The following is a 24,370-nucleotide window of genomic DNA, read 5'->3' as shown; positions in this document are numbered from 1 at the left end:
TATTTGACTGACATGACCCTCAGATTAAAAAAAAAAAAAAACATGCGAGATAAGGTAGGCTCTATAGATTGAATACATGTGACATCTTCCATAAAGATAGGTTCTATAAATTTAGAAAAGCAAGGCTCATGATAGGAATTAGGGTGGGTCGGATGTGATCTTGATCATACAGGTAGCACAAAGGTCACCAGGTGGTTAACCACCTCCACTCACGGGCTTCCGGGCAGAAAATGAATTATACAGTTCACTATTGAAGAGACACCCCCGTGTGTTTAACATTCCTGGTTTCCTGGCACTTATCTGTGAGCACAAGGACCTCCGTGCCTCCTACAGATTTTTATTAAACTGATATAATTCCAGGCATCCTGACGTAGGCTTCATATAACAGCACTAATGAGGCTAAGGCAGGAGGATTGCCAATTTGAAGCCAACCTGGCCTACATAGCAAGTTCCAAACCAATTCCAGTGAGATGGTCTCTAAAAGCAACCAAACAAAACAACATAAACAAGTCATTTCTACTTAATAGTTTTACTGAGTCATGTAAAACTTGTGAAGTATTTAGGTTCATGCCTTTTAAAATTCAAGAGCTCTCATTTCTCAGGTAACTTTGATAGCCACATTAATTACTTATAATTATGAGCATATATATTGACTTGATATATAACACATATACATAAAATAATTTTCAGATTTTATCATTGACTAGTTTTTCAAAAAGTTTTTTCTGTCTTTCAATTATCAACCTAATTATTTCCTCCATAACATAAACAATCCTTAGTTCTACATTTGCATTTCTAAATCCTGGTTGAAACAAGAAAAATCTAAATCTAAACCAAGACTATTGAGAAGGTCGTAAAGGCCTAGTGACAGCAAGCAGGCGAAGGGGAAACATCTTATGAAAAGCTTAAGTTCCTGATTTTAAGAAGCAATCAACAGGGACAGGAAAGATGGCTCAGCAATTAAGAGCACTGGCTGCTCTTACAAAGAACCAGAATTCAATTCCCGGCACCCTCATGGCAGCTGACAATTGCCTGTAACTCCAGTTCCAGGGAATCAGACTCCCTCTTCTGGCTTCTAAAGGAACTACTGCGCACATGTGATACATTGTTGCAAGATATTTGATCATACTGGGAACCCGGAGATTGTGTTATTTACTGAAAACACAAAACCCTGTTTTTAGTTGTGGTGTGTCTCAGCCTTTAGCACACACCTTTAATCCCTCTGTCTGGAAACTAGACATGCCCTTTAAAGCCAAACAATGAAGGTAAAGTTAGTTTGTAGAAGGAAGCATCCGTGTTTGAAAGTTTTGTCTAATTGAGTAGCAGACAAAGGGATGAACCAGAGAAAGATTTGACAGACTAGGATCTGCCCAACTCTGATGAGAAGAGAGAGACAAGGGAAGTACTTAAGGAAACACTGCAGAGAGAGGAAGGAGGGAGGCAGTTTTACTGGGAGAGGCAGGTTACAGAGAGAGAACAAGCTAGACATGGGTGAAGAGAGAAAGAGCCAGAGAAGGAGAAGGAGCCAGAAGATTAGAACAAATTGCCAAAGTTAGTTTGAAGCCAAGCAGAGCAATTCAGGAGAAGCAGAGAGAAGACAGAATAAATCAGTCAGCGTGGAGAGGGGTTTGAGCCAGAACAGCTGAGTTGATCCTGCCCACCAGAGTTCAGAAAGAACAAGGGTGAGTTTATTCAGTAGTAAGTCTCAGGCTGAAAACATTCTAGACCTAGATAAGATTGTACGGAGGCTAGAAGCTTCCAGGACTAGGTATAGGTTAGCTTAGATTAGCAGACTAAGACAATACGCCTCAGAGACTTGAGAGCAGGAGAATAAAACCTGCTTTTATACTGCATGGTCATACATGCTGGCAAAGTGTCCATATGCATAAAATAAAAACTAATAAAAATAAAGCAATGGAGAGACAGAACAGGGAAGAACCATCTACTGTATTACTTACTCTTGCTAAAGTGTGTTTGTTTGTTTTTATTTTTAAGACTGTATCTGTATGTAACCCAGGCTAGCCTCCGAGTATCAAGCATCTCACCTTAGCCTCCTACTGCAGGGGTTACAAAGTTGGACCTCTACTGCTCCATCCGGCTCAAATCTGTCTTCTAATCAGATGTAACCCGTCAACAAGTAGGATAAAGAGTATTTTCCAGGCCAACCTGGGAAAGCATCCTTTGAGCTTTCTAAAGTTTTCCTTTCATGATTTAATTCATTGTAGGTTTCATTCATGTTAGAAAGAGTGAGTTTAAGTCTCTCCCAGTTAGCAATCAGGTTCCTGACTGTGAATCCTGCAGAGTACTAGGAAGGGTCCCATGCCGCTAGAGCACTGGTTCTCAACCTGTGGGTCCTGACCCCTTGTGGGGGTACAATGACCCTTTCACGAGGTTTGCTTATCAGATATCTGGCCTATTAGACATTTACAATTGTCCTAATAGCAGCAACATTATAGTTACGATGTAGCAACAGAAATAATTGCGTGGTTGAGGACCACCACAACATAAGGAACAGTATCAGGGGGTTTGGAAGCATCAGGAGAGTTGTCATCTATGGGACTAGATGAAGTTTCTACGCTCTCCGGAACACAAGGATTTGTAGCCTTTCACTAAGAAAGTAACATTCTTGGGTGAGTAGGGAAATGGCTGGTAGGCAACTCCAAAACGAAATAAGCAGATCTGATGGAGTCCTCAGGTGTTCAGTCATCATCTGCCATTGCTCTCGACAGGTGTTTCTCTTTAACAAGATGGATTTTAGCTTTGCAGGTGAGCCTGGAAGAAAACCCATTTAAAACTGGTCAAGAATATACACAAAAACTGATGACACTGAGCCACCTTCTTTGATGAAAGTGGCCTTGTACTTTGGAGAGGATTGATTTTTTTTCAGCCTTCTCTTCTCCAAGTTCAAATCATATTTTGCTTTATTAAGTAGTTGTCAAGAACAGATATGTAGATTTGTCTTTGTAAGCAGTCACAGTCATCTGCAGGAGAAGGGGGCATTGGCTGTGACAGACCACGGGGGTCCTTACTGGAGACCAGAGACCACCACTAAGAAAAAGCAGGACTCTCAACTTCGTGGCTGAAGTTTCACAGTGAGGCCAAGTTGGAGTTTAAGACAGACAAGGATTTAGCATTCACTGTTCTTCCAGAAGACTGGAGTCCGGGTCTCAGCATCCAGGCCTGTGACTCCAGAGCCACAGGTCTAGACTCTGAGGACGCCTTCACACGTGATAGTCATGAACACATAAACACATATACATTATTCAGAAATAAAAATGAACTTCTTCTTCAAAAAGAAAAGAGTTTAATACAGATCTTAAGCCTGTGGTAGGGCACAAAGGCACTCACATGGTGCACTCGTGCACGGACACACGCATTCATGGACACACACACACACTGGCCCAGGACACATGAAACAGACATTTCATCTCAAGAAAAAGTATGCTTTCTGAGTGTGGGAGGGAACATCTTTAATCCTAGCAGTTGGAGAGAAAAGCAGGTGCGTCTGTGAGTTTAGAGTCAGCCTGGAATATACAGAGAGCTCCAGGCCAGAAATACATAGGGAGACCAGGTTTGGAAAAGGAAAAGGAAGGAAGGAAGGAAGGAAGGAAGGAAGGAAGGAAGGAAGGAAGGAAGGAAGGAAGGAAGGAAGGATAAAAGGAAGGAAGGATAGAAGGAAGGAAGGATAGAAGGAAGGAAGGATGGATGAATGAAAGAATACAGTTATGTGTCTTTGCAATACCATATGTTCAATCTTCCTAGCTTCTAAAGTTACATTGTTTAAAAGGTAGATATCCATATAAGGTTGGTTCTAGGACCCCCTATGGATCCCAAATTCTGGAAGCATGAGTCCTTTCTTTAACATAGTGTGGTATTTCCAGATAAGCCATACCATCTACTTCAAAGAGTCTCCAGGTTATGATACCTATCTCAAATGTGGCACAAGCTAAAGTCATCTGAGAGGAGGGAACCTCAATTAAGAAAATGCCTCCATAAGAAGGGGCTGTGGGCAGGGCTGGAGAGATGGCTCAGTGGTTAAGAGCACTGACTGCTCTTCCAGAGGTCCTGAGTTCAAATCCCAGCAACCACATGGTGGCTCACAACCATATGTAATGAGATTGGATGCCCTCTTCTGGTGTGTCTGAAGACAGCTACAGAGAACTTACATATAATAAGTAAATCTTTGGGCCAGAGTGAGTGGAGGTCCTGAGTTCCATTCCCAGCAACCACATGATGGCTCACAACCCTCTGTCCAGCTACAGTGTACTCCTAGACATACATACATAAATAAATCTTTTTTTTTTTTTAAAGAAGGGGCTGTGGGGAATCTTGCAGGATATTTTCTTAATTAATGGTTGCTGGGGGAGGGCCAAGCCCACTGTGGGTGGGGCTACCCCTGGGCTGGTAGTCATGGGTTCTGTAAGAAAGCAGGCTGAGTAAGCCATAGGGAGTAAGCGGGTAAGTAGCACTCCTCCGTGGCCTCTACATCAGCTCCTGCCTCCCCGTTCCTGCCCTCATGGCTTCTGGTGAAGAATTATAGGGAACTGTGAGTGAAATAAACCTTTTCCTCCCCAGGTTACTTTTGGTGATGGTGTTTCACCAAGACAATAGTAACCCTCAGTAAGAGCAAGGTTAATACAATGTAAATGCTATATAAGCAACTGACACATTGTATTTTTAGGGAATAATATGGAGGGGCCACAACTCGGAGGAAGCTTTTTGATCGAGGTTGGTCAAATATGCAGCAGTGGGACCTACACACGGAGTGCCAACTGTCTGTCTCAATGTCCTTATCTCTGCTGTCTTTGTGTTATTCTTTGTGAAGTCTCCCACACAAATCGCTCAGTTTCTAGAAAAGGAAGCCACTAGAAACTGTCAGAGAACATCAGAGCAGTGATATAAATATCTTAAGCCACACCTTCTAGCTCCAGGCCCCAAAGCAGGGAGGCAAGGGTTCTACCACTGAACTAAACTCCAGCAAGGATGCTAAGTAGTCACCGCATTCCAATTTCGCAGATAAAGCAACAGATGACTCCCGAGTAGCAGAATCCTGTGTCCCCAAGCCACAGGACAAAATCAGGATCTGGGAGTGCTTCCCTGCCATTCCAGTTCCCAAATATATGGCCTCTGTGGGTTACAGAGAACAGCAAGAGAGTCTTTCTCCACTATGCAGCCGGCAGAGCGCGCACGTGGGCATGCGTGCATACCGCAAAAGGCGGAGATCTCAAACTAGCATCAGAGTACAGAGTACCCAGCTCCGGGTCCCATATTCTACAGTACTGAATCCTGGGAAACCAGGCTTGCTTCGCCTGACTCACGTGATCAAAGGAAGCCCAAGGCCTGGCATTACCATAGTGCCAGGACTCTGGACTGGTCCCAGAAATACTCAGAAGCCAAAGTATCGCTTCTTGCCCATCGGCAGCCCCGTGTAGTAGTGGGCCAGCGCGGCTTGCTGACCAAGACCAAGGTTAAGTTACTTCAGCCCATCAGAGATCTAAGGAGGAGGGAAGAAGAAGGAGACCCCTGGGCTAGGGGCACCAGATGAAGAGCCAATAGAAAGGGTCTACCAGCAACGTCCTGAGCCTGTATTGGCTGCCCTCAGTAGAGGCATGAGGAGGGTGTTGTCTGCACGTGAACCCTCCTGGGCAGAGCACCAAATCCAGTGCTTCTGGAGGATTGCCAGGCTGCTGCTGCTGCCTCCTTCTCCCCATACTGGGGGCAGAGGGCAGGTCACTCGCCTGGGACATTCAGACTCTGCAGCCAGCCTCTGGCCATGGCGGGACCTGAGTGGCAGTCCGTGGAGCAGTGCCTGGAAAAGCATCTGCCGCCTGACGATCTGGGCCAGGTGAAGCGAATTCTCTACGGCAAGCAGACTAGGTCAGATACCCAGCGACGGAGTTTGGGGGCTTTTGGAGTCACCCATCTGTGGGCTGGAGGGGCAAGGGGAAGCAAATGGCTCTGTGGGGGCAGTGACTAAGAAACCTGTAGGCTCACAGAGGCCACATTTGTCATGCGCGATGAGGATCTTTAGGGGGTGACTCTTACAAACTGTACTCTCATTGTCCCAGACTCCCCGCTTCCCTCTTCCGTCCCCCACACCGCTCCCCCTCTCCCCACCGCATTGTCCACCTTGTGTGAAAAAAAAATAGGACCGAAAAGGAATTTTTCTCTTAAAGCTATCTCCGGGGCTACTCCAACAGTCCCCCCTCCCTAAGCTTCTAGGTTTGACTCAGATCCCAGCTTCCTCCCTGGGGGTCTATCCAATGCCTGCAGCGAGGGTCCCACGAACGAACGAACCATCCTTCCTCACAGCTTGGAGGTAGAGGAATACTGGATCAAACTAAGGAGGCTTCCAGCCTTTCCAGACAAGAGAAGTGGAAGCTGACGTTTTCCCACTCTGAGCAAGCTCACCAGATTTTTTTTATTTCTTTTCTTTGTTTTTAGAGTTGGGTGTCTGGTATAAGAGAGCTGGAGAAAAATACCCCCTCTTGGTCTTTATTTTCAATCTCCTTTTCTGGAGCAATCAGAAAGGTGTCTTTAAATGGACCGTGTCCTTGTCCTTTGCTCAAAAGCCTGCAAGGGGGTTTTCTAGGCTGTTAGAACAAAATGTGAACTCTGACCTGGCTAACGGCTGCCAGCTCTGGCTTATACTGCTTCTGCCCAGGCCTTCTCCAGTCTAGCTTGTTTGCTCTCTGGACCACATGCCGGTGACCCTGCATTAGATCCTTGATCAGCCAAAGATAATTAATGAAATCACTGGTTTCCTGGCAACCTTAGGGTTCCTGCAGGGAGGCCCCGAGCCACTAAATCTACCACAGCAAGTGGATGGTAGAAGAACTTCACTGGCATTTTGCCAGCCCCCACTCCCCCCACCAAAAACAAAAAACCAAACAAAACAAAAACTTCTCCATAATCTGTGAGGGGCTAGAAGACCCAAAATGCTCTCATTTTCTACTGTGTTGACAAGATCAGCCAGTCACGGGGGTAGGTGACATAGCTCAGTGCCTGCTAGGATGCCTGAGGCATGGGTTTCCACAACCCCATGCAACACCCCCTAACCATAGCAGCACATGAGATTAGTCACATGGGAAGTGTTAGAACCGAGGCTTCCGCTGGGCCGTGATGGCGCATGCCTTTAATCCCAGCACTTGGGAGGCAGAGGCAGGCAGATTTCTGAGTTCAAGGCCAGCCTGGTCTACAGAGTGAGTTCCAGTACAGCCAGGGCTATACAGAGAAACCCTGTCTTGAAAAAAACAACAACAACAAAAAAATCCAAAACAAAACAACAACAACAAAAAAAAAACAACAAAGCAAGGGTTATCTTAGCCCAGTTTCTAGGGATGGTAATAGTTCCGTTTTAAGGGTAAAGTAAGCACGTTATCCTGGAATAGAATGATTTCGTTGGCGTCAGAAGTAAAATCGAGGGACTTTATGAAGAAAGAAATGTTTCCCACAGAAGTGACTGGTACCCATTCTGGGTAGGGCTGGGGCCAGGTCAGGAACTGCAGGGTGAGAGGGATTGTATCAGCATTTGGAGAATCACAGAACAGGGCAGAATTGTAATGGAGAGTACAATGCTAACTGGGACTAACCTGTGCTAACCTGGGACCAACCTGTGCTAACCTGGGACTGCCAGCCCCTAACCCTGGGGTTTGATTTCTGATAGCTGAACAAGTTCCTTTGCCCGTTTCCCATTCTTCTCTTAGGTTCGGTTCTCCGATGACCTTTTCACTGTTTTCTCTCTTAAGGTCTGAACCTTCGTGCATGCTTAATTCTTAGGATTGGGTGCGTTTTGGCTGTGAATAGAGGTTTCAACTGAAGATAGGAAATTATTCTGTCTTTAAAATACTTAGAAACCCCTCCCACTTAAACTCCTGTTCATTCTTCAGAGGTCAGCTTGTACATGGCTAGCTCCCCAAATCGTTCTTGTCTGAGACTTCTTGCTGCGCCCAGTATATACTGACAATATTTATTAAACATTTGCTAAGCGAGAGAGCCACATGAGTGTCTATACAGGACGGACAAGACCCAGAGAACAGAACCGAGAAGCGCTCATTAAATTCGTTAATCCCTTAAACATTTTGCTCACTTTTTTTTTTTTTATTGTTTTTGTTTCTGTATTGAGACAAGGTTTCTCTGTGCCCTGGCTATCCTGGAACAGCCTTTTTAGACCAGGCTGGCCTCAAACTCACAGAGATCACCTGCCTCTGCCTCCCAAGTGCTGGGATTAAAGACTTGTGCCACTCCCCCCCAAACCCCTGGCCTGTTCACTTATTTTTCCCTAGGACTTTAGAGGGACTGTTTGTAACACATGATCCTTGTTCTTGTGCTTATCATCATCATCATCATCATCATCATCATCATCAATTTGTTGGTACTGAGACCCAAACTCAGGGTCTCCTGCATGTTAGGCACAGTTATATAATGTACTACAGTTAGGTAGCACGGTTATATATAATGTACTAAGGCTGTCACGACAATCAGGATGTCACAAGGTGACGGGAACTTTTCAGGTCCACCACAATCTTTAGGGGACTGAAGTAACCTATGCAGTCCCTCGCTGATAGAAAAGTCATTGTGTCCGCGTGCCTCTGGGATGTCCAGTGAAACAGGCAGGAGGAAGAGGACATTCAGGAAACTGCCATTACAATGGTAACTTCGTATCTCTTTGGAAGGACGCATAAAACATCAAACCCCCTTTGACGGTTCCGAGCTAGACCTTGAAGAAGACTTGCTTTTCATTTCTCACCCTACAAACCTGTTTCCGTTGTACCAGTGCTCCAGTTCAATAATTTAAAGTACTCATGGCAAAAGAGCCACCAGAGGAAGAGAGATGAGATTTTCTAGCCGAGGAGACAGAACCCTAGAGCTCTTAGGATAGGTCTGCCTCCGTGCTAGTAAGGAGAGGACCAGGACTGTGTGCTGGAGCCAGGATGAGAAGCAACAAGCCTTCCTCCTCGAAGCTGGGGGTGAGGAAAGGGGGGCTGAGACACCCCATAGCACGAGCGAGAGGCAGAGGCAGGAAATGAAATGAAGTACGGCAGTGATTCTCAACCTGTGGATCCCGGGTCCCATGTCAGGTACGATTCCTAACAGTAGCATAAATAACAGTTATGCGGTAGCAATGAAATAATTTTTTGGCTGGGGCTCAGCACGACGTGAGGAACTCTATTAAAGGATCACAACTTTAGGAAGGTTGAGAACCACTGAACTACAGGGACAGATAGCTGTATGCATCATGAGACACGTGAGTAAATTTGAGGCTCATTTTCAGTTGTTTTTTTTTTTTTTTTTATTTATTTCCTGGGCTATGGTTCCATTAAGTGCCTATCATTTTCTTTTTGTCTTTGTTGTTGTTGTTGTTGTGACTGTCCCAAGGCTCCAGAAAGACCATACCAGGCCAAACAGTTCCATGTGAGTTTTTTTGAGAGAGGAAAGGGCAAGGTAGAGGCAGAAAGAGAAGGGGAGAAGAGAGAGAGAGGGAGAGAGAGAGAAAGAGAGAGAGAGGGAGAGAGGGGGAGAGAGAGAGAGAGAGAGAGAGAGAGAGAGAGAGAGAGAGAGAGAGAGAGAGACCTTTCTTTATATATATGGATGGTGATGTGGCCACAGATAAAGGTGAAAGGTGAGCCAAGTGGATTCTGGGAATATGGTGGCTGTTGCCTTGGCAACAAGTGTGAAGCCAATGTGATGTCGAGGTTCTGATACCAACAACTGTTTTAGTTTTGTTATTATTATTATTATTATTATTTTTAGCTTTGATAACAGCAAGTGGGTTACTTTTCAGGAAAATGTATTTTCTTAATGGCTTTGAAGATGCAGAGACATTGGTGTGTTTAGAGTCTGGTGGAGTCCCCTCTCTGGACTGAATAAATAGTGACTTCTTGTAGATGTGTGGTCAAGAGGCAAGCCACATACATTATCTGGGATTTTAACAGGCGCTGTAATGCCATTCGTAGAGGGTTCATACCCACAGCCAGACACACCCTAGGCCCTCTGAGAGGTTAGGATTTCAGTCTTTCAAGTGTTGGGAGGGGCTGCAGGGCCCATATTCATCTGCAGTGTCCCAGACTCCTCTAAACCAAAGTCTTGCCTGGACCGAACGTTGAGTTGGAACTCTTAAATTCGGGGCAGCATAGGGAATCAGGATTTACAACGTGGACTAGCAGGATGGCAGAGAGATCTTACAGGTGGTAGCCATAAAAAGAGATGCAGGAAAATAGATCAGGAAGATGCAAAACCACACAGTTAAAAAGACACGTGGCCTGGAGGATGGAGGGAATGCGTGTCTGCAGAGAGCTGGGATCGACCAAGGGTGCAGTCTCACCGCAGGCTGAGGTGAGGGCAACACTGGACTCAGATAGAATTCAGGAAGGAAGGGGGACTAGAACAATGGCTGGTCCTAAATGACAGCAGACAGGTACGGGGTGTGATAGAGATGCCCACCAGCGAGCCAGGCTTGCCATCGTCCCAGACTGAGCCCACAGGATGCTCTGGAAGGGCAGCCTGGCTCTTGAGCCCCATAGCCTTTGAGAAACCTACAGACAAAAGCCTTTCTTGTTTTTTGGTTTTTTTGTTTTTCTTTTCTCCCTGTGTTACATCCAGAGGTCCTAAGTGTGTAACTCCTGGGAAGATGTGGGACTGTTCTCTCACCAAGAAAGATTTCCTAGGAACTAGACCCACAAGAGCCCAACCCCCCCATGGTGGGAAGACTCTGAGGGGAGGCCAGGTGTGGGCACCGCAGCTATTTCTAATCCACCAGAGGAAAGGGAGCTTTGACTGCTTGAAAAGCAGGCTGATTGTCAGGGGCGGAACCCAGCTCAGAGCTGTCAGGGAAGCTCCTGGCAGGGGGTGGAGACAGGGGGCTTGGACTGACAGGGCTGTGATTTTGAACGAAATGTCTTTAAGAGAGTGACTTAAAGTAGGAGAGAAATATTATTATTAGGTAATGCCTGTCAGGTTATTATTTTTTTGATGTGTTCTTACTATTTCATAATCATTTTGCCTTTAGATGGTAAGCCCTTCCTGGCCCTGGGCCATGAACTATGTCCCCTGGGTTTCACCCCAGCCCTGGACATGGCACTGGGCACCAGGAGGTATTTGACGCCTGACCCTTGGTCTCTGTGGTAGAAAGTAAATAATCGTCTAGCAGTGAGTGATGAACCACAAAGGTGGGCAAACATTTATGCTTGCACCCTTTCCAACCCAGCCAGCACCCAGCCAGAACAGGACATGAAACTATACTAGAACAAAACGGACTACCTGAACAAAACGGACGGACTACCTGAAACTCAGATTCCTGAGGGGCAGATGAATACAGACCTCACTTTTTCTAGCAGTTCCTGGACTCCATCCAGCCTGTCTCCTGAGCCCCTGTAGCCTTCTCTGGTAGTACAGCTGGCCCAAACCCTAGGATCCTCACAGCCCTCTGATCCTGGTTCAAAAAACATTTTTAGAGCCAATTCCTTCCTGTCTGTGCTGGCCCTGGGAACTTCAGTCTTTGCCCTGCTCCTCTGTAACTGCCTCCCCTCGCCAGCCCTAGTCAGACCTCCTCCATGATAGCTAGCGTCTCCCAGTTTACTATCAGTGAAATGTCTGTTCGTGGACGCGCCAACCTGACAGCTCCGCAGGCCCCGTACTGGAATCTTTCCAAACAAGACATCCTACAACAATTTTTAATCTGCTAAACAACTACAAAGAGGTAGGGAGATTTTTCTTTTCATTGTAGGGTGTGACCCAGGGCGCCACACATGGTCTGATCCCCGCCCGCTGCCCCCCACCCCAGTGGTGGGGGTTGAGTATATCAGACTCTTTGAAATGCCTTTCTCTCCTCCGCTGCCTTTTCAGGGATCTCGATCTGCCCAGAGAAGCTTTAGAAGCTGCCTCACAAAGAAACTTTGAACTGAAGGGATACGGTTTCGAGGCAGCCAAGGAGCAGCAGAGATGCCCCCAGATCGTGCGCGTGGGCCTCGTTCAGAACAGAATCCCGCTCCCCACTTCCGCCCCTGTGGCAGAACAGGTACCATCTTTAAAAAAAAAAAAAAGAACACACATAAATAGGGCCCTGGCTTGTCCCACTGTGCAGCCCCTGGCTGGCTGAACTGAGGGGTCGGTAGCCCAGGACTCAGCTCTGCCCTTTCTTCTTCCTTCCGATCTCGTCCCCAGAACTCCTCTTTCTTCTCCGTGCACGCACCCTTCAGTTTCCTCTGCTCCTCCTAAGCTGAGGTGTCACCTCCCGGCTGAGAAGGAGCTCTTTCCGCAGGGTGGCTTCCTGGCAAAAGGCCACCACCTGGCAGCGTGCGCGCGCCCACCTGGCATCACACCCTCTTATCGTAAAGCCAGGAGCTCACTGCGCCCTCGAGGGTTTACTAACGTGGGGCTCTATGTTTGCTCAGAGGAACGCAGGTTGTGAGAATACAGCGGACAGCCCCTTATCGTGTCGCTAATCAACGTGGTCACATTGTACAGTTCTCGAAAAGATCGTGGTCACAGACGCGGGTAGTTGATTTAAACAGCTTTTCACAGCTGTATTTAGAAAAACAAAAAACAGGAAAACAAAAACAGTTTTCAGGGGACTTCGATGGCATTGACTATAGAGGTAACCTCAGCACGCTTGATAATTCTTAAGTGTTGTGCAGGAAACCTCAGGTCACTTGGATTCCAGGCCAGACTGGTTCTATGCTTCCAGATATATGAAAGAAGAATAAAAGAACACACACACACACATACACACACATACACACACACAGACACACACACACAGACACACACACATACATATACACACACACATACACACATATACACACACATATATACACACATACACACATACACACACATATACACACATACACACACATATACACACATACACACACACACATACACACACACAGACACACACACATACATACACACACAGATACACACACATACACACACACACACACACACACACACACACACACACACTCACAGACACACACTCACAGAGTGATTCTCAGCTCACTTTTGTCCCTGGATCTGTCATCTCTGCTGTCAGGCTACAGGGACAGGGACAGGGACAGTCTCACCCCCACTGTACCTAGAAGTTCACTTTGCGTTGATGGTGCTGAGCAAACCTAGGGTCATGGGAATGACTGGAGCTCACAGGCTCTTAGGAAGAGACTGTGACCCTCAGAACAAACGAGTGTGGGCTGGAGAGATGGCTCAGTGGGTAAGAGCACTGACTGTTCTTCCAGAGGTCCTCAGTTCAAATCCCAGCAACCACATGGTGGCTCACAACCATCTGCAATGAGATCGGATGCCCTCTTCTGGAGTGTCTGAACACAGCTACAGTGTACTTACATATAATAAATAAATAAATAAATAAATAAATAAATAAATAAATAAGAATGAACGAAAAAACCAAGCTCTTTACTGTTTCAGTCTGGCTCCAAAACTTTTATCTTATTTTATATTTTATTTTATTTATTTTGAACACACGTCTGATTGTCCTCTGAGTGCCAATCTCTATGCCGAGCAAACACATGACAAGGAGCCTGCAGCGTCCTCTGAGTGACAGACAACTGGGGAACCATAGTACCACATTAGAGACGGTACTGCCACAGGGGTACCCACAAACGGCTGAGAGCATTTCTAGAGGGGTGAGGTGGCATGGGTGACACCTTCTAGAAGATTAGAGAGCAGAAAGCGACACACTCCTGGTCCAGAACACATCCCAGCGCATGTAAGGTTTAAACCAGCCAGAAAGCCAGATCTTACAGGACAGCGGAAGTGGTCGCAGTAGACTAAAACTCTGAATGCCGGTGGTCTACAGTGTGTAATAGCTGGCGGGTAGGGTGTGCTATACAGGGACACACTCCTGCCCGGCGTACTGGAAGTGCATCCCGACTCTTTCACACTGTTCAGTGACACCTTGAGGAAAGGTGTTTATCCCAGCGTGGTAGGGTAGGGTAGGGTGGGGCAGGAGATAGTGTGTGAAGAATAAAGAATGGAGGGGGGCTCAAGTCGTAGCTGCGGGAGGCCAGATGTCACCCCTCCCCCTCTTTCTCCTCCTCTTGCCCCTCCCCGTTCCCCTCCTCCTGCCCCTCCCCTCCTCTCCTCTCTTGCCCCTCCCCCTCCTGCCCCTCCCTTCCCTCTCCTTCCCTTCCTCTTCCCCTCCCCTCCTCGCCCCTCTCCTCCTCTTGCCCCTCCCCTCCCCCTCTTCCCCTTCCCCTCCCTTCCCCCTTCCCCTCCCCCCTTTTTAACCAGTGGTCAGGTGGGAGATTCGCTGTTCCATCTGGGGTGAATTCTTTTCAGTAGTCTCAGACAGACAGTAGTAGTAGTGAGTGGATTCTAATGCTTGCTTTTTAAATTGTCAGGTCTCTGCCCTCCACAAACGCATAGGGGAGATTGCCGAGGTGGCAGCCATGTGTGGAGTCAACATCATCTGTTTCCAGGAGGCGTGGAGTGAGTCTCTGTCATGATTCGTTCTCACTTAAATCCAATGTGTATTCTCTCGCCAGAGTATCGGCTGCCTGAGGTTTTGTTTTTGTTTCAATCTTCTTTCTTCTATCAAAAAAAATATTATTTTTTTATTTATTTATTTTTGGGGTTTTTTGTTGTTGTTGTTGTTGTTGTTTAGACAGGGCTTCTCTTTGTAGCCCTGGATGTCCTGGAACATGGTCTGTAGACCAAGCTGGCCTCAACTCACAGAGATCTGCCTGCCTCTGCCTCCCTAGTGCTGGGATTAAAGGTGTGCGCCACCACTAGGAATCAAAATGTTTTAATGGCAATAAAACAATGGCTAAGTACCTGTGGCTAGCCTGGAACTTGCAACAAAGCCCCTGTCTCTGCCTCTCAAAGACTGAGGTTACAAACCCCAGCCAGGATGGCTGGCCTAGACAATGCATCTTACAACACCAGAAACCAAGGCGCCTGTGTCTCCTGATGGTTCACTCCTCTCTGCCTCTACCGCGTGGACCCAGGTTAGACCAGCAGCAGTCAGGAGTGAGCCTTGTCTCATTCAGCACTGAGACGTCAAAGCCTGGGCCTCGCACGTGCTGAGTACTACCTTCCCCAGTGAGCATCACACACAGCCTTCTCTGGCCGCCCTCCTTGGAGGAAACTGAATTTTCTGTTGTATACATAGTTGGTACCATGGACCTTTTGGTCATATTATGTGTTGTGTTTTAACTGTCAGGGAGATAAAATGAGTCCATGGTCTGTTACCAAAAACAAAACTAAAAGTAAGTGTTCTCTGCCTGGTGGTAGTGAGGCACTTCCTTAAATTTAATCCCAGCACTCCGGAGACAGAGGCAGGCAGATCTCTGTGACTTTGAGGGCAGCCTGGTCTACAGAACAAGTTGCAGGATAGCCAGGGCTACACAGAGGAGTCCTGTTTCAAAAACAAACAAACAAACAAACAAACAAACAAGCAAGCAGAGTAAGTATTTCCAAGGGACAATGCCTTGAATACTCAGTGGGTTCTTTCGGAATTTCTTTCCCCCCCCCCCTTTCTGTAGCTGCCGCTTAATCTTCAGCTTTTCAGACATTTACTTGTGATGTGTATTTATTTGTGATGTATATATATTTGCACATACATCCTATGGAGGTCAGAGGACAACCTGTAAGAATCGGCTCTGCCCCTTCAGCCTGTGGGACCTGCAGGTTGACCCTAGGCTGCCAGGATTCCTTTGCCAGACCCGTGATTTTTCAGTTCTCCGCCCACCGTGCATCCTCACCACAACAAACATAACCATCCACCTCACAGGCACGTCTTCCCCGCCCCCCCATCCACCGTCAGCCTCTGCCAAGCCATTTGTCCTGAATCCCTGTTTTCCGTACTTTTGCTTTGGGTTCTAATTCAAGCACTGTCCTACACTTTCGATCAGTGTCTAAATCCTCTTAACCTGTATAGACACATTAAGTGGTCTAGGAAGTCCATCTCCGAAGGAATCCAGCAGACTTCCGATTGCTTTGGTCTGACTTAGTCACGCCCTCTGCTGGCTACTTGGAGATACCCCGGAGATCTCATTCTGGAAGAAACTTGCCTTTCTCTTTTCTTTCCTTCAGCTGGTAGATCAGGTTCCCTGAGAAGGAGTGTGTTCGAGGTTAGCCTCTGGTTACCGGTGTGTGTGAAAACTTATGTCTCTACAACTTGTGTGGTCGTTTGACTAAACATTAAAGTCTAGGTTAGAAATTGTTTTTCTTTGGAGTTTGAGTTGTTCTTCCACCTCTAGTGTTGAGTGCTTTTTGACGACCCATTTCTTATCTTTGATCTGTTTGCTCTTACTCCAGAAGGTTGTAGGTCTTTTGGTTTTGCTAATATCTCTGTGATTTTGTGAGGGCGTTCCTTTGTGTGTACCTTATTCTAGATGCTTACAGGAGTCTTTTAGTATAGACAATTGAATCGGCCTATGTTTTCTTATATTCTTTTATACTTTGCCAAAAATCAAATTTGGAGGCTTAAAGGATTTTTTGTCTTGTTTTGTTTGTTGAAACAGGGTCTCTCGTTGTAGCCCTAGATGTCCTGAAACTTTGTAGACCTGGCGGGACCTCAAACTCACAGAGAGGTCCACTTGCCTCTGCCACCCCAGTGCTGGAATTAAAGGCGTACACCACCACACCAGCTCGTTTAGAGTTTTAAAAGAACTTTATTCTAGAATCAGGCTATGCTTCTTCCCGTAAAAGAAAGTATTGAGAGGAGTGGAAGCATTTGGTTTTGTGGACATGTCTGTATAAAGCAGAAAGGAAGGAGGAAGGGCGGAGCAGCCATCTTACCTCAGCAGAACAGTGCAACAAAGTTGCTACATGGTATCCAACTTTGGTATGAGTGACACCATTTTGAAGGCTAGCCTGATCTGCTGGGCCTAGGCCAAAACCATGTCCTCCTACATTTTTATATAACATTTCTCTGCCCCATCCATACCCTTACTTCCTGATACTCCATCAGGGTCTGTCTCTAGACTAGTTCCAGAATTTTCTCTTTTCTTTCTATTTTTCTATTTTGTCCTTTCTTAACTCCTCACACAGTGGGGCGGTGGTGGCGCACGCCTGTAATCCCAGCACTCTGGGAGGCAGAGGCAGGCAGATTTCTGAGTTTGAGGCCAGTCTGGTCTACAGAGTGAGTTCCAGGACAGCAAGGGCTACACAGAGAGACCCTGTCTCGAAAAAGACAAATCCAAAAAACAAAACAAACAAAACCTCTTCACACTATACACCTTATTTCTCTTCTCACCCCACTTTGTTTCTTTCTTTCTTATTTATTTATTTATTTGTTTATTTATTTATTTATTGTGTATACAGTAGTCTCCCTGCATGTACACCTGCACACCAGAAGAGGGCACCAGATCCCATTACAGATGGTTGTGAGCCACCATGTAGTTGCTGGGAATTGAACTCAGTTCCTCAATTGCTGGCTAGAAGAGCAGCCAGTGCTCTTAACCTCTAAACCATCTCTCCAGACCCTTAGCCCACTTTCTCCACGTCCTTGCCCTTAATGTAGATCTGCATTCATCGGAGGGCTTACTAAAAACCACATGCCAGAGTCAATATTATGCTGACTCGAAGTCTCCTCTGCCAAAGAAAAGAGTCCCCGTTAATCTTTAAATTTAGCCTCAGGCCAGTTCACAGGACAGAAAATAGCCACATTCTTGGCTAAAATGTCTCAAGTCCACCAGTTGTCGGTATTGTTCTTGTCTAAAACCTCTTGAGCTGAGCCTAAGTCCACATTACTCTAAGCTCTGTCTTCCAAGCTCCTGCTGAGATAGCTCTTTAAGCTCTGCTCAAATGTTTCAGTTATTTTTTAGCTCAAAGATCCAAATCCTTCCACATTCCTGGGGTGGGGGGAGACATCTGTGAGTAATTCCTTTAGGCTCTGCCCAACAGCTACCTACTAAGGGCTTGCTTAGCTACCTGCCAGGTGTGAGCCAACCTTTCTTGATTTCCCCTCCGAAAAACCCCATCCCATCCCCCTCCCCCCTCTTCCTTCCCCCTCCTCACTCTCCCACCCCCTCCAGCTCCCCTGTCCTGGCATTTCCCCTATACTGGGGCATGGAGCCTTCTCAGAATCAAGGGCCTCTCCTCCCTTTGATGTCCAACAAGATGATCCTCTGCTACATATGGGGCTGGAGCCATGGGTCCCTCCATGTGTACTCTTTGGTTGGTGGTTTAGTCTCTGGGAGCTCTGGGGGCCACTGGTTGGTTCATATTGTTGTTCCTCCTATGGGGCTACAAGTTCCTTCAGCTCATTTGGTCCCCTCTCTAGCTCCTCCATTGGGGACCTTGTGCTCAGTTCAATGGTGCCTGATATAGCTGTCTCCTGAGAAGCTCTGCCAGTTTCCCGACAAATACAGAGGTGGATGCTCTCAGCCAACCATTGGGCTAAGCACAAGGTCTCCTCTCTTTCTGTCCTTCTCTGTCTCTACCCCTTTCCAGGTCCCTGCTTCACTCCCTGGCTCCCTTCCCCCAATAAACTTCCTTTTTGTACTAGGCCTGTCACCTGCCCCTTGGCAGTGATTCCTCAGGGGAACCCCCTGGCCAGTCTACTGAGGTGCTTCCTCTCCTGCTGCATTAAGCCACATCAGCCCACTCCTAGAACCAACTGCTGTATTAATTTTTCCCCATCACTGTAATAAGCACCATGACCAAAAGCAACTTTGGGAGGAAAGGATTTATTACATCTTATAAGTGAGTCCATCCTGGAGGAAAACCAGGGCAGGAATCTGGAGACAGGAGCTGAAGCAGAGACCATAAGGGAATCCTTCCTGGCCTGCTCTCCATGGCTTGCTCAGCCTTTCTCACAATTCATAACCACCTGCCCCGGGCTTGGTGTACTCTGCTGTGGGCTGGGTCCTCCCATGTCAGTCATTAATCAAGATGATGCCTCCACAGACTTGCATACAGGCAGTCTGATGGAGACATTTTCTCAGCTGAGGTTCCTCTCGCCAGATAACTCTAGCATGTGTCAATTGACAAAGGCCCAACCAAGACAATAACGGAGCCTGAAGTTCAAATTTGCTGGATTTTTTTGGCCGATAAACTTCAGGAATATGCTTGTCTCCACCCCTCCCTCTCCAGCACACCCAGTTTTTTATGTGGGTCCTAGGAATCCACATAAAAAACTTATGCTTGCCCGGCATGCACTTTACCCATGAGCATCACTTTACCCATGAGCATCACTTTACCCATGAGCCATCACTTTACCCATGAGCATCACTTTACCCATGAGCATCACTTTACCCATGAGCCATCACTTTACCCATGAGCCATCACTTTACCCATGAGTATCACGTTACCCATGAGCATCACTTTACCCATGAGCCATCACTTTACCCATGAGTATCACGTTACCCATGAGTATCACTTTACCCATGAGCCATCACTTTACCCATGAGCCATCACTTTACCCATGAGCCATCACTTTACCCATGAGCCATCACTTTACCCATGAGCCATCACTTTACCCATAAGCATCACTTTACCTATGAGCATTACTTTACCCATGAGCCATCACTTTACCCATGAGCCATCACTTTACCCATGAGCATCACTTTACCCATGAGCATCACTTTACCCATGAGCATCACTTTACCTATGAGCATCACTTTACCCATGAGCCATTACTTTACCCATGAGCACCACTTTACCTATGAGCCATCACTTTACCCATGAGCCATCACTTTACCCATGAGCCATCACTTTACCCATAAGCATCACTTTACCTATGAGCATCACTTTACCTATGAGCATCACTTTACCTATGAGCATCACTTTACCCATGAGCCATTACTTTACCCATGAGTATCACGTTACCCATGAGCCATCACTTTACCCATGAGCCATCACTTTACCCATGAGCCATCACTTTACCCATAAGCATCACTTTACCTATGAGCATCACTTTACCCATGAGCCATTACTTTACCCATGAGTATCACGTTACCCATGAGCCATCACTTTACCCATGAGCCATCACTTTACCCATGAGCCATCACTTTACCCATAAGCATCACTTTACCTATGAGCATCACTTTACCCATGAGCCATCACTTTACCCATGAGTATCACTTTACCCATGAGCATCACTTTACCCATGAGCCATCACTTTACCCATGAGCCATCACTTTATCTATGAGTATCACTTTACCCACGAGCCATCTCCCCAGCCCTCATTCTTTCCTTTCTGTTATCATATTCTGAATTTATGGGAGTTCTTTTACTCTGGAAGTCCTTGCTCCATCGTACCTTGGTCTTGTCTCGTGTTTGTGCTCTCTTCTCTCACCTCCTAGGATGCTAACATTAAAGTTTGTCCCCTTGCATGCTCCTTACTTACTCTAAGTTTGTCCCCTTGCACCCCCTCTTTCATACATCAGCCTATGTTCTAAAGATTGAGGATGAAAGAACTGATACTCAAGTGTGAGTGCCTTGGAGAGGCTTCTCCTCTGAGTGTTGTTTAGGATGCTCTGGCATAGGTAATTCCAATGTCCCTAATCTCCTGATTATTTCCATCAGACTGCTCAGGTTCTAGAAAAAGAGTCTACTCCTGTCAAAAAGAGAAAGAGGTCAAAGGTCGTGGTAGCCATTTTGCAATTTCCCCCTATTCTTGCTGCATCTGTTTCCCTCTCCTTTGGCTCTTGTCTGCAGCTCCCGTTAGACTATAAGTTCCGTGAGGCCATTGCTTACACTTACTGGGTTTTTTTTGTCCCCGGCTTCCCTTGTCTATAATGGGGCAATAATTGATGTACAGAAAGCACTAAGACATCTGCTAGACTCTGCTTTGTTTCTGGAACTCCTGCTCAGCCCTCAGTGCCTAGCACAATCGCTTTCTCCTTCGTGAGACCCCGGAGACCCCACTCCTACCCAGGACAGTTTGGGCACTCTGTCCTGGTAGATAGTATGGCCATCTGTGGTGACTCAAAGGAGAAATGTCCCCCCATAGGCTCAGATATTTGAGCGCTTGATCCCCAATTGTTGGTGCTGTTTGGGAAGGCAAGGGAACAACCTTAGAATAGCAATGAAAGATACAACCTTAATGGAGAAAGTAGGTCACTGGGACAGCTTTGAGCTATTACAGCCTAGCCCTACTTCCTCTCTTCCTCCTCTTCCTCTTCCTCCTTCTCTTCCTCTTCCTCCTCCTCTTCCTCTTCCTCTTCCTCCTCCTCTTCCTCTTCCTCCTCCTCTTCCTCTTCCTCTTTCTCCTCCCCTTCTACCTCTTTCTCCTTCTCTTCTACCTCTTTCTCCTCTTCTTCCTCTCTCTCTTTCTCTCTCTCTCTCTCCCCCCCCCCCCAGCTTCCTACTCTCCCTGCCTGCTGCCATGCCTTCCCCATCCTTACAGACCCTCCCTCTGGAACTGTAAGACAAGATAAACTCCCCAGTAAGTTGCTTTGGGTTGTGATATTGTCATAGCAATAGTAAGGCAACTAGTACACGGATCCTAAGCTGTCTCTTTCCCTTTACGTTTTTGACACAGAGTTTCTCTGTGTAACCCAGGTTGGCCTCAAACTCAGCATGATCCTGCCTTACCCTCTGAGTCCTGGGATTCCAAGTGCATAACACTTGTATATAATATAATCCATGGGTTTTGGGTTTTTTTTTTCTCTAGGCCAGCCAGCAGTTCCTAAGAACAGAGTAATGTCTTCATCACGAGGCTGACTCAATGTTAGGTCTGAGAATGTGGAATCCCTTCCCCCTCCAGTTGAAAAATAAAAGTTACTTGGGTTTTGCAGTCCCTGGCTTCCTCTGATCTCCATGCTGTATCTTCTTTTGGCAAATTTATTTGTGTTGGGATATTTATGTACACAGGAAAAGAAGCTTTTCAAAGGGAAACAGAAATCTGGAACCCTTGATGGCTTGAAATGAAATCAGCATGGGAAATGTTGTTCTCTGGGGACACTTAAGTCACTTCTTAGATTCTGGAAGCTGAGAATTGATGGTCATTGGGGATTATTTTGTTATCAGCAGCTCCTCTTGCTGGATTCCTTAAAATAGTTTTGTCTGGACTGAAAGGACTTTAGGGAGCCTCGAGCCTGGAACCAAGACTTCCTGGACTTTGTTGGCAATATCCTCTGCCAATGGATCAGGGTGGGTGACAGTGCCACCGATATCCTGCTGACCCTTAGGACCAGGCTCACCCAGGCCAGGACAAATGCAAACTCGTGGCTTCTCTTTCTTCGGTGAGCAGGGAGGGGCATCACAGTGACCTGACAAGGTGTGAGAGTTGAGCTGCCCATTCTCACGTTGGCTGTTGCCATGGTCCCTCACTAGGCCCCAAACTCCATGCCGATGCTAGGTAAACACAACCGGGTCGTGTCATGAGGTGATGTGTTTCTTGAAAATAGATCAGTTTGGAACAAGAAGAGCCCTAGCAAAAACATCTGGAAACATCTGTTCAGCTAGCCAACTCAAAACAAAAAGGAAGTAGGCTCATATAAGGCAGGGGGCTAAAGACTGCTGAATGGGTCTGTCAACATACGCATACCTCAAGAAAAACAAACAAACAAATAACAGCAACGATAAACCCATGAGCCCAGGAGAAAGTAGCCATGGTGATGGGCATGGAGTATAAGCAGCGAAGAGAGGATGGATCCAGAATCCCCAGGAAATATGCAGCAGGATACTCAGTGTGACTAGGAATAAAGAACTGTTTTCGGGGGGCAGAGTTTCTCTGTGTAGCCCTAGCTGTTCTGGAACTCACTCTGAGGACCAGGATGGCCTTGAACTCAAAAATCCACCTGCCTCTGCCTCCCAAGTGCTGGGGTTAAAGTCAGGCACCACCGCTGCCCAGCTAATGAACATTTTTATCTCTGCGATACTGAGACAGAATCTAGCTATGCCTTTGAGAGAGGTGCCCTACCAGTGAGCTGCTTCCAGGACAAGGAAGGCATGCTTAATTATGATGAGGTATCCGTTTGCTTAGCACGGTGGTAGATATCAAGATCACTGCTTTATTATTGTGTTTCACATTTGCCCAGTGTGATGGATTGTATATGCTTGGCCCAGAGAGTGGCACTGTTAGGAGGCATGGCCTTGTTGGAGTGGGTGTGGCCTTGCTGGAGTGGGTGTGGCCTTGCTGGAGTGGGTGTGGCCTTGCTGGAGTGGGTGTGTCACTGCAAGCGAGAGCTTTAAGACCCTCATCCTAGCTGCCTGGAAGTCAGTCTTCTCCTAGCAGCCTTCAGATGAAGGTGTGGAACTCTCAGCTCTGCTGACACCATGCCTGCTGGATGCTGCCCTGCTCCCACCTAAATGAAAATGGACTGAACCTCTGAACCCGTAAGCCAGCCCCAATTAAATGTTGTCCTGGTGGGGGTTGGAGAGATAGCTCAGTGGTTAAGAGCACCGACTGCTTTTCCAAAGGCCCTGAGTTCAAATCCCAGCAACTGCATGGTGGCTCACAGCCATTGGTAATGAAATCTGATGCCTTCTTCTGTAGTGTCTGAAGACAGCCACAGTGTACTTAGAAATAATAAATAAATAAATGAATATAAAAAAAATGTTGTTCTTGTAAGAGTTGTATTGGTCATGGTGTCTCTTCACAGCAGTAAAACCCTAACTAGGATACCCAGGCTATGTTGTATAATGTTGTACATTGCTGAGAGTCCCAGGGTCCATTCCTACTGCAGTCCCTCTGACCCATCGTCTTAGTTAAGACTCCTATTGCTGTGCAGAGACACCATGACTGCAGCAACTCTTATAAAGGAAACCATTTCATTGGGGCTGGCTTACAGTTCGGAGGTTCAGTCCCTTACCATCATGGCGGGAAGCACAGTGGCACACAGGTAGACTGCTGCTGCAGAGGCAGCTGAGAGTTCTGCATCTTGATCCACAGGCAGCAGAACTGAACTGTGAACCTGGGCTTAAGCCTCAGAGACCTCAAAGCCTGGCCCCATAGTGTCAGACTTCCTCCAATAAGGCCATACCTATTCCAAAAGGACCACACTTTCTATTGGTGCCACTTGCTGTGGGCCAAGCATTCAAACACAGCCTATGGGGTCATTTTATTCAAACCACCACACCCATGTACAGGAAAGTGCTGTTGTGAGTACCATATGTATGGAAATGACACACATTCTTTACTGTATCCAGTGTTGGGAAGAAAGCAGATACAAGCTAGTGACTTTAGATTTAGGGACATGACTCAGTGGTAGAGTGCTTGTCTTACATGCGTAACACTCTGGGTTTAAACCTTAACACTGAAAACTTAGATCTCTGAGGGTATAGACAGTGCTAGAGTGGTTAGTTTGCCCAAAGACCTGAGTTTGACTTCAGTAACACATACGTCCACACATACATGCACACATAACAGAGTAAAAGCAACCAAAGAAAACATAGTATAATAAAAACAAAAAATTCTACTGAATTAAGTTCCTGGCAGGAGCTGTGCAGTAGT

At 46.6% G+C, this 24,370-nt stretch overlaps 1 protein-coding gene across 1 annotated transcript in view; it reads left to right on the top strand.

The window, feature by feature from the left end:
• Nucleotides 1–5,773: 5,773 nt before the first annotated feature.
• Nucleotides 5,774–24,370, top strand: part of Upb1 (beta-ureidopropionase 1) — a 35,560-nt gene continuing 16,963 nt past the window's right edge. Inside the window, exons 1-3 of the mRNA XM_052164443.1 lie at nucleotides 5,774–5,877; nucleotides 11,845–12,016; nucleotides 14,364–14,451. Of these exons, the coding sequence (XP_052020403.1) occupies nucleotides 5,774–5,877; nucleotides 11,845–12,016; nucleotides 14,364–14,451 (364 nt within the window). The remainder of the gene's footprint in view (nucleotides 5,878–11,844; nucleotides 12,017–14,363; nucleotides 14,452–24,370) is intronic.

The sequence above is a fragment of the Apodemus sylvaticus genome, chromosome 19 (genome assembly GCF_947179515.1).
Source record: "Apodemus sylvaticus chromosome 19, mApoSyl1.1, whole genome shotgun sequence".
NCBI lineage: Eukaryota > Metazoa > Chordata > Mammalia > Rodentia > Muridae > Apodemus > Apodemus sylvaticus.
Note: the sequence above shows the minus strand (reverse complement) of the source record. Positions and strands in the feature narration are given on the sequence as shown.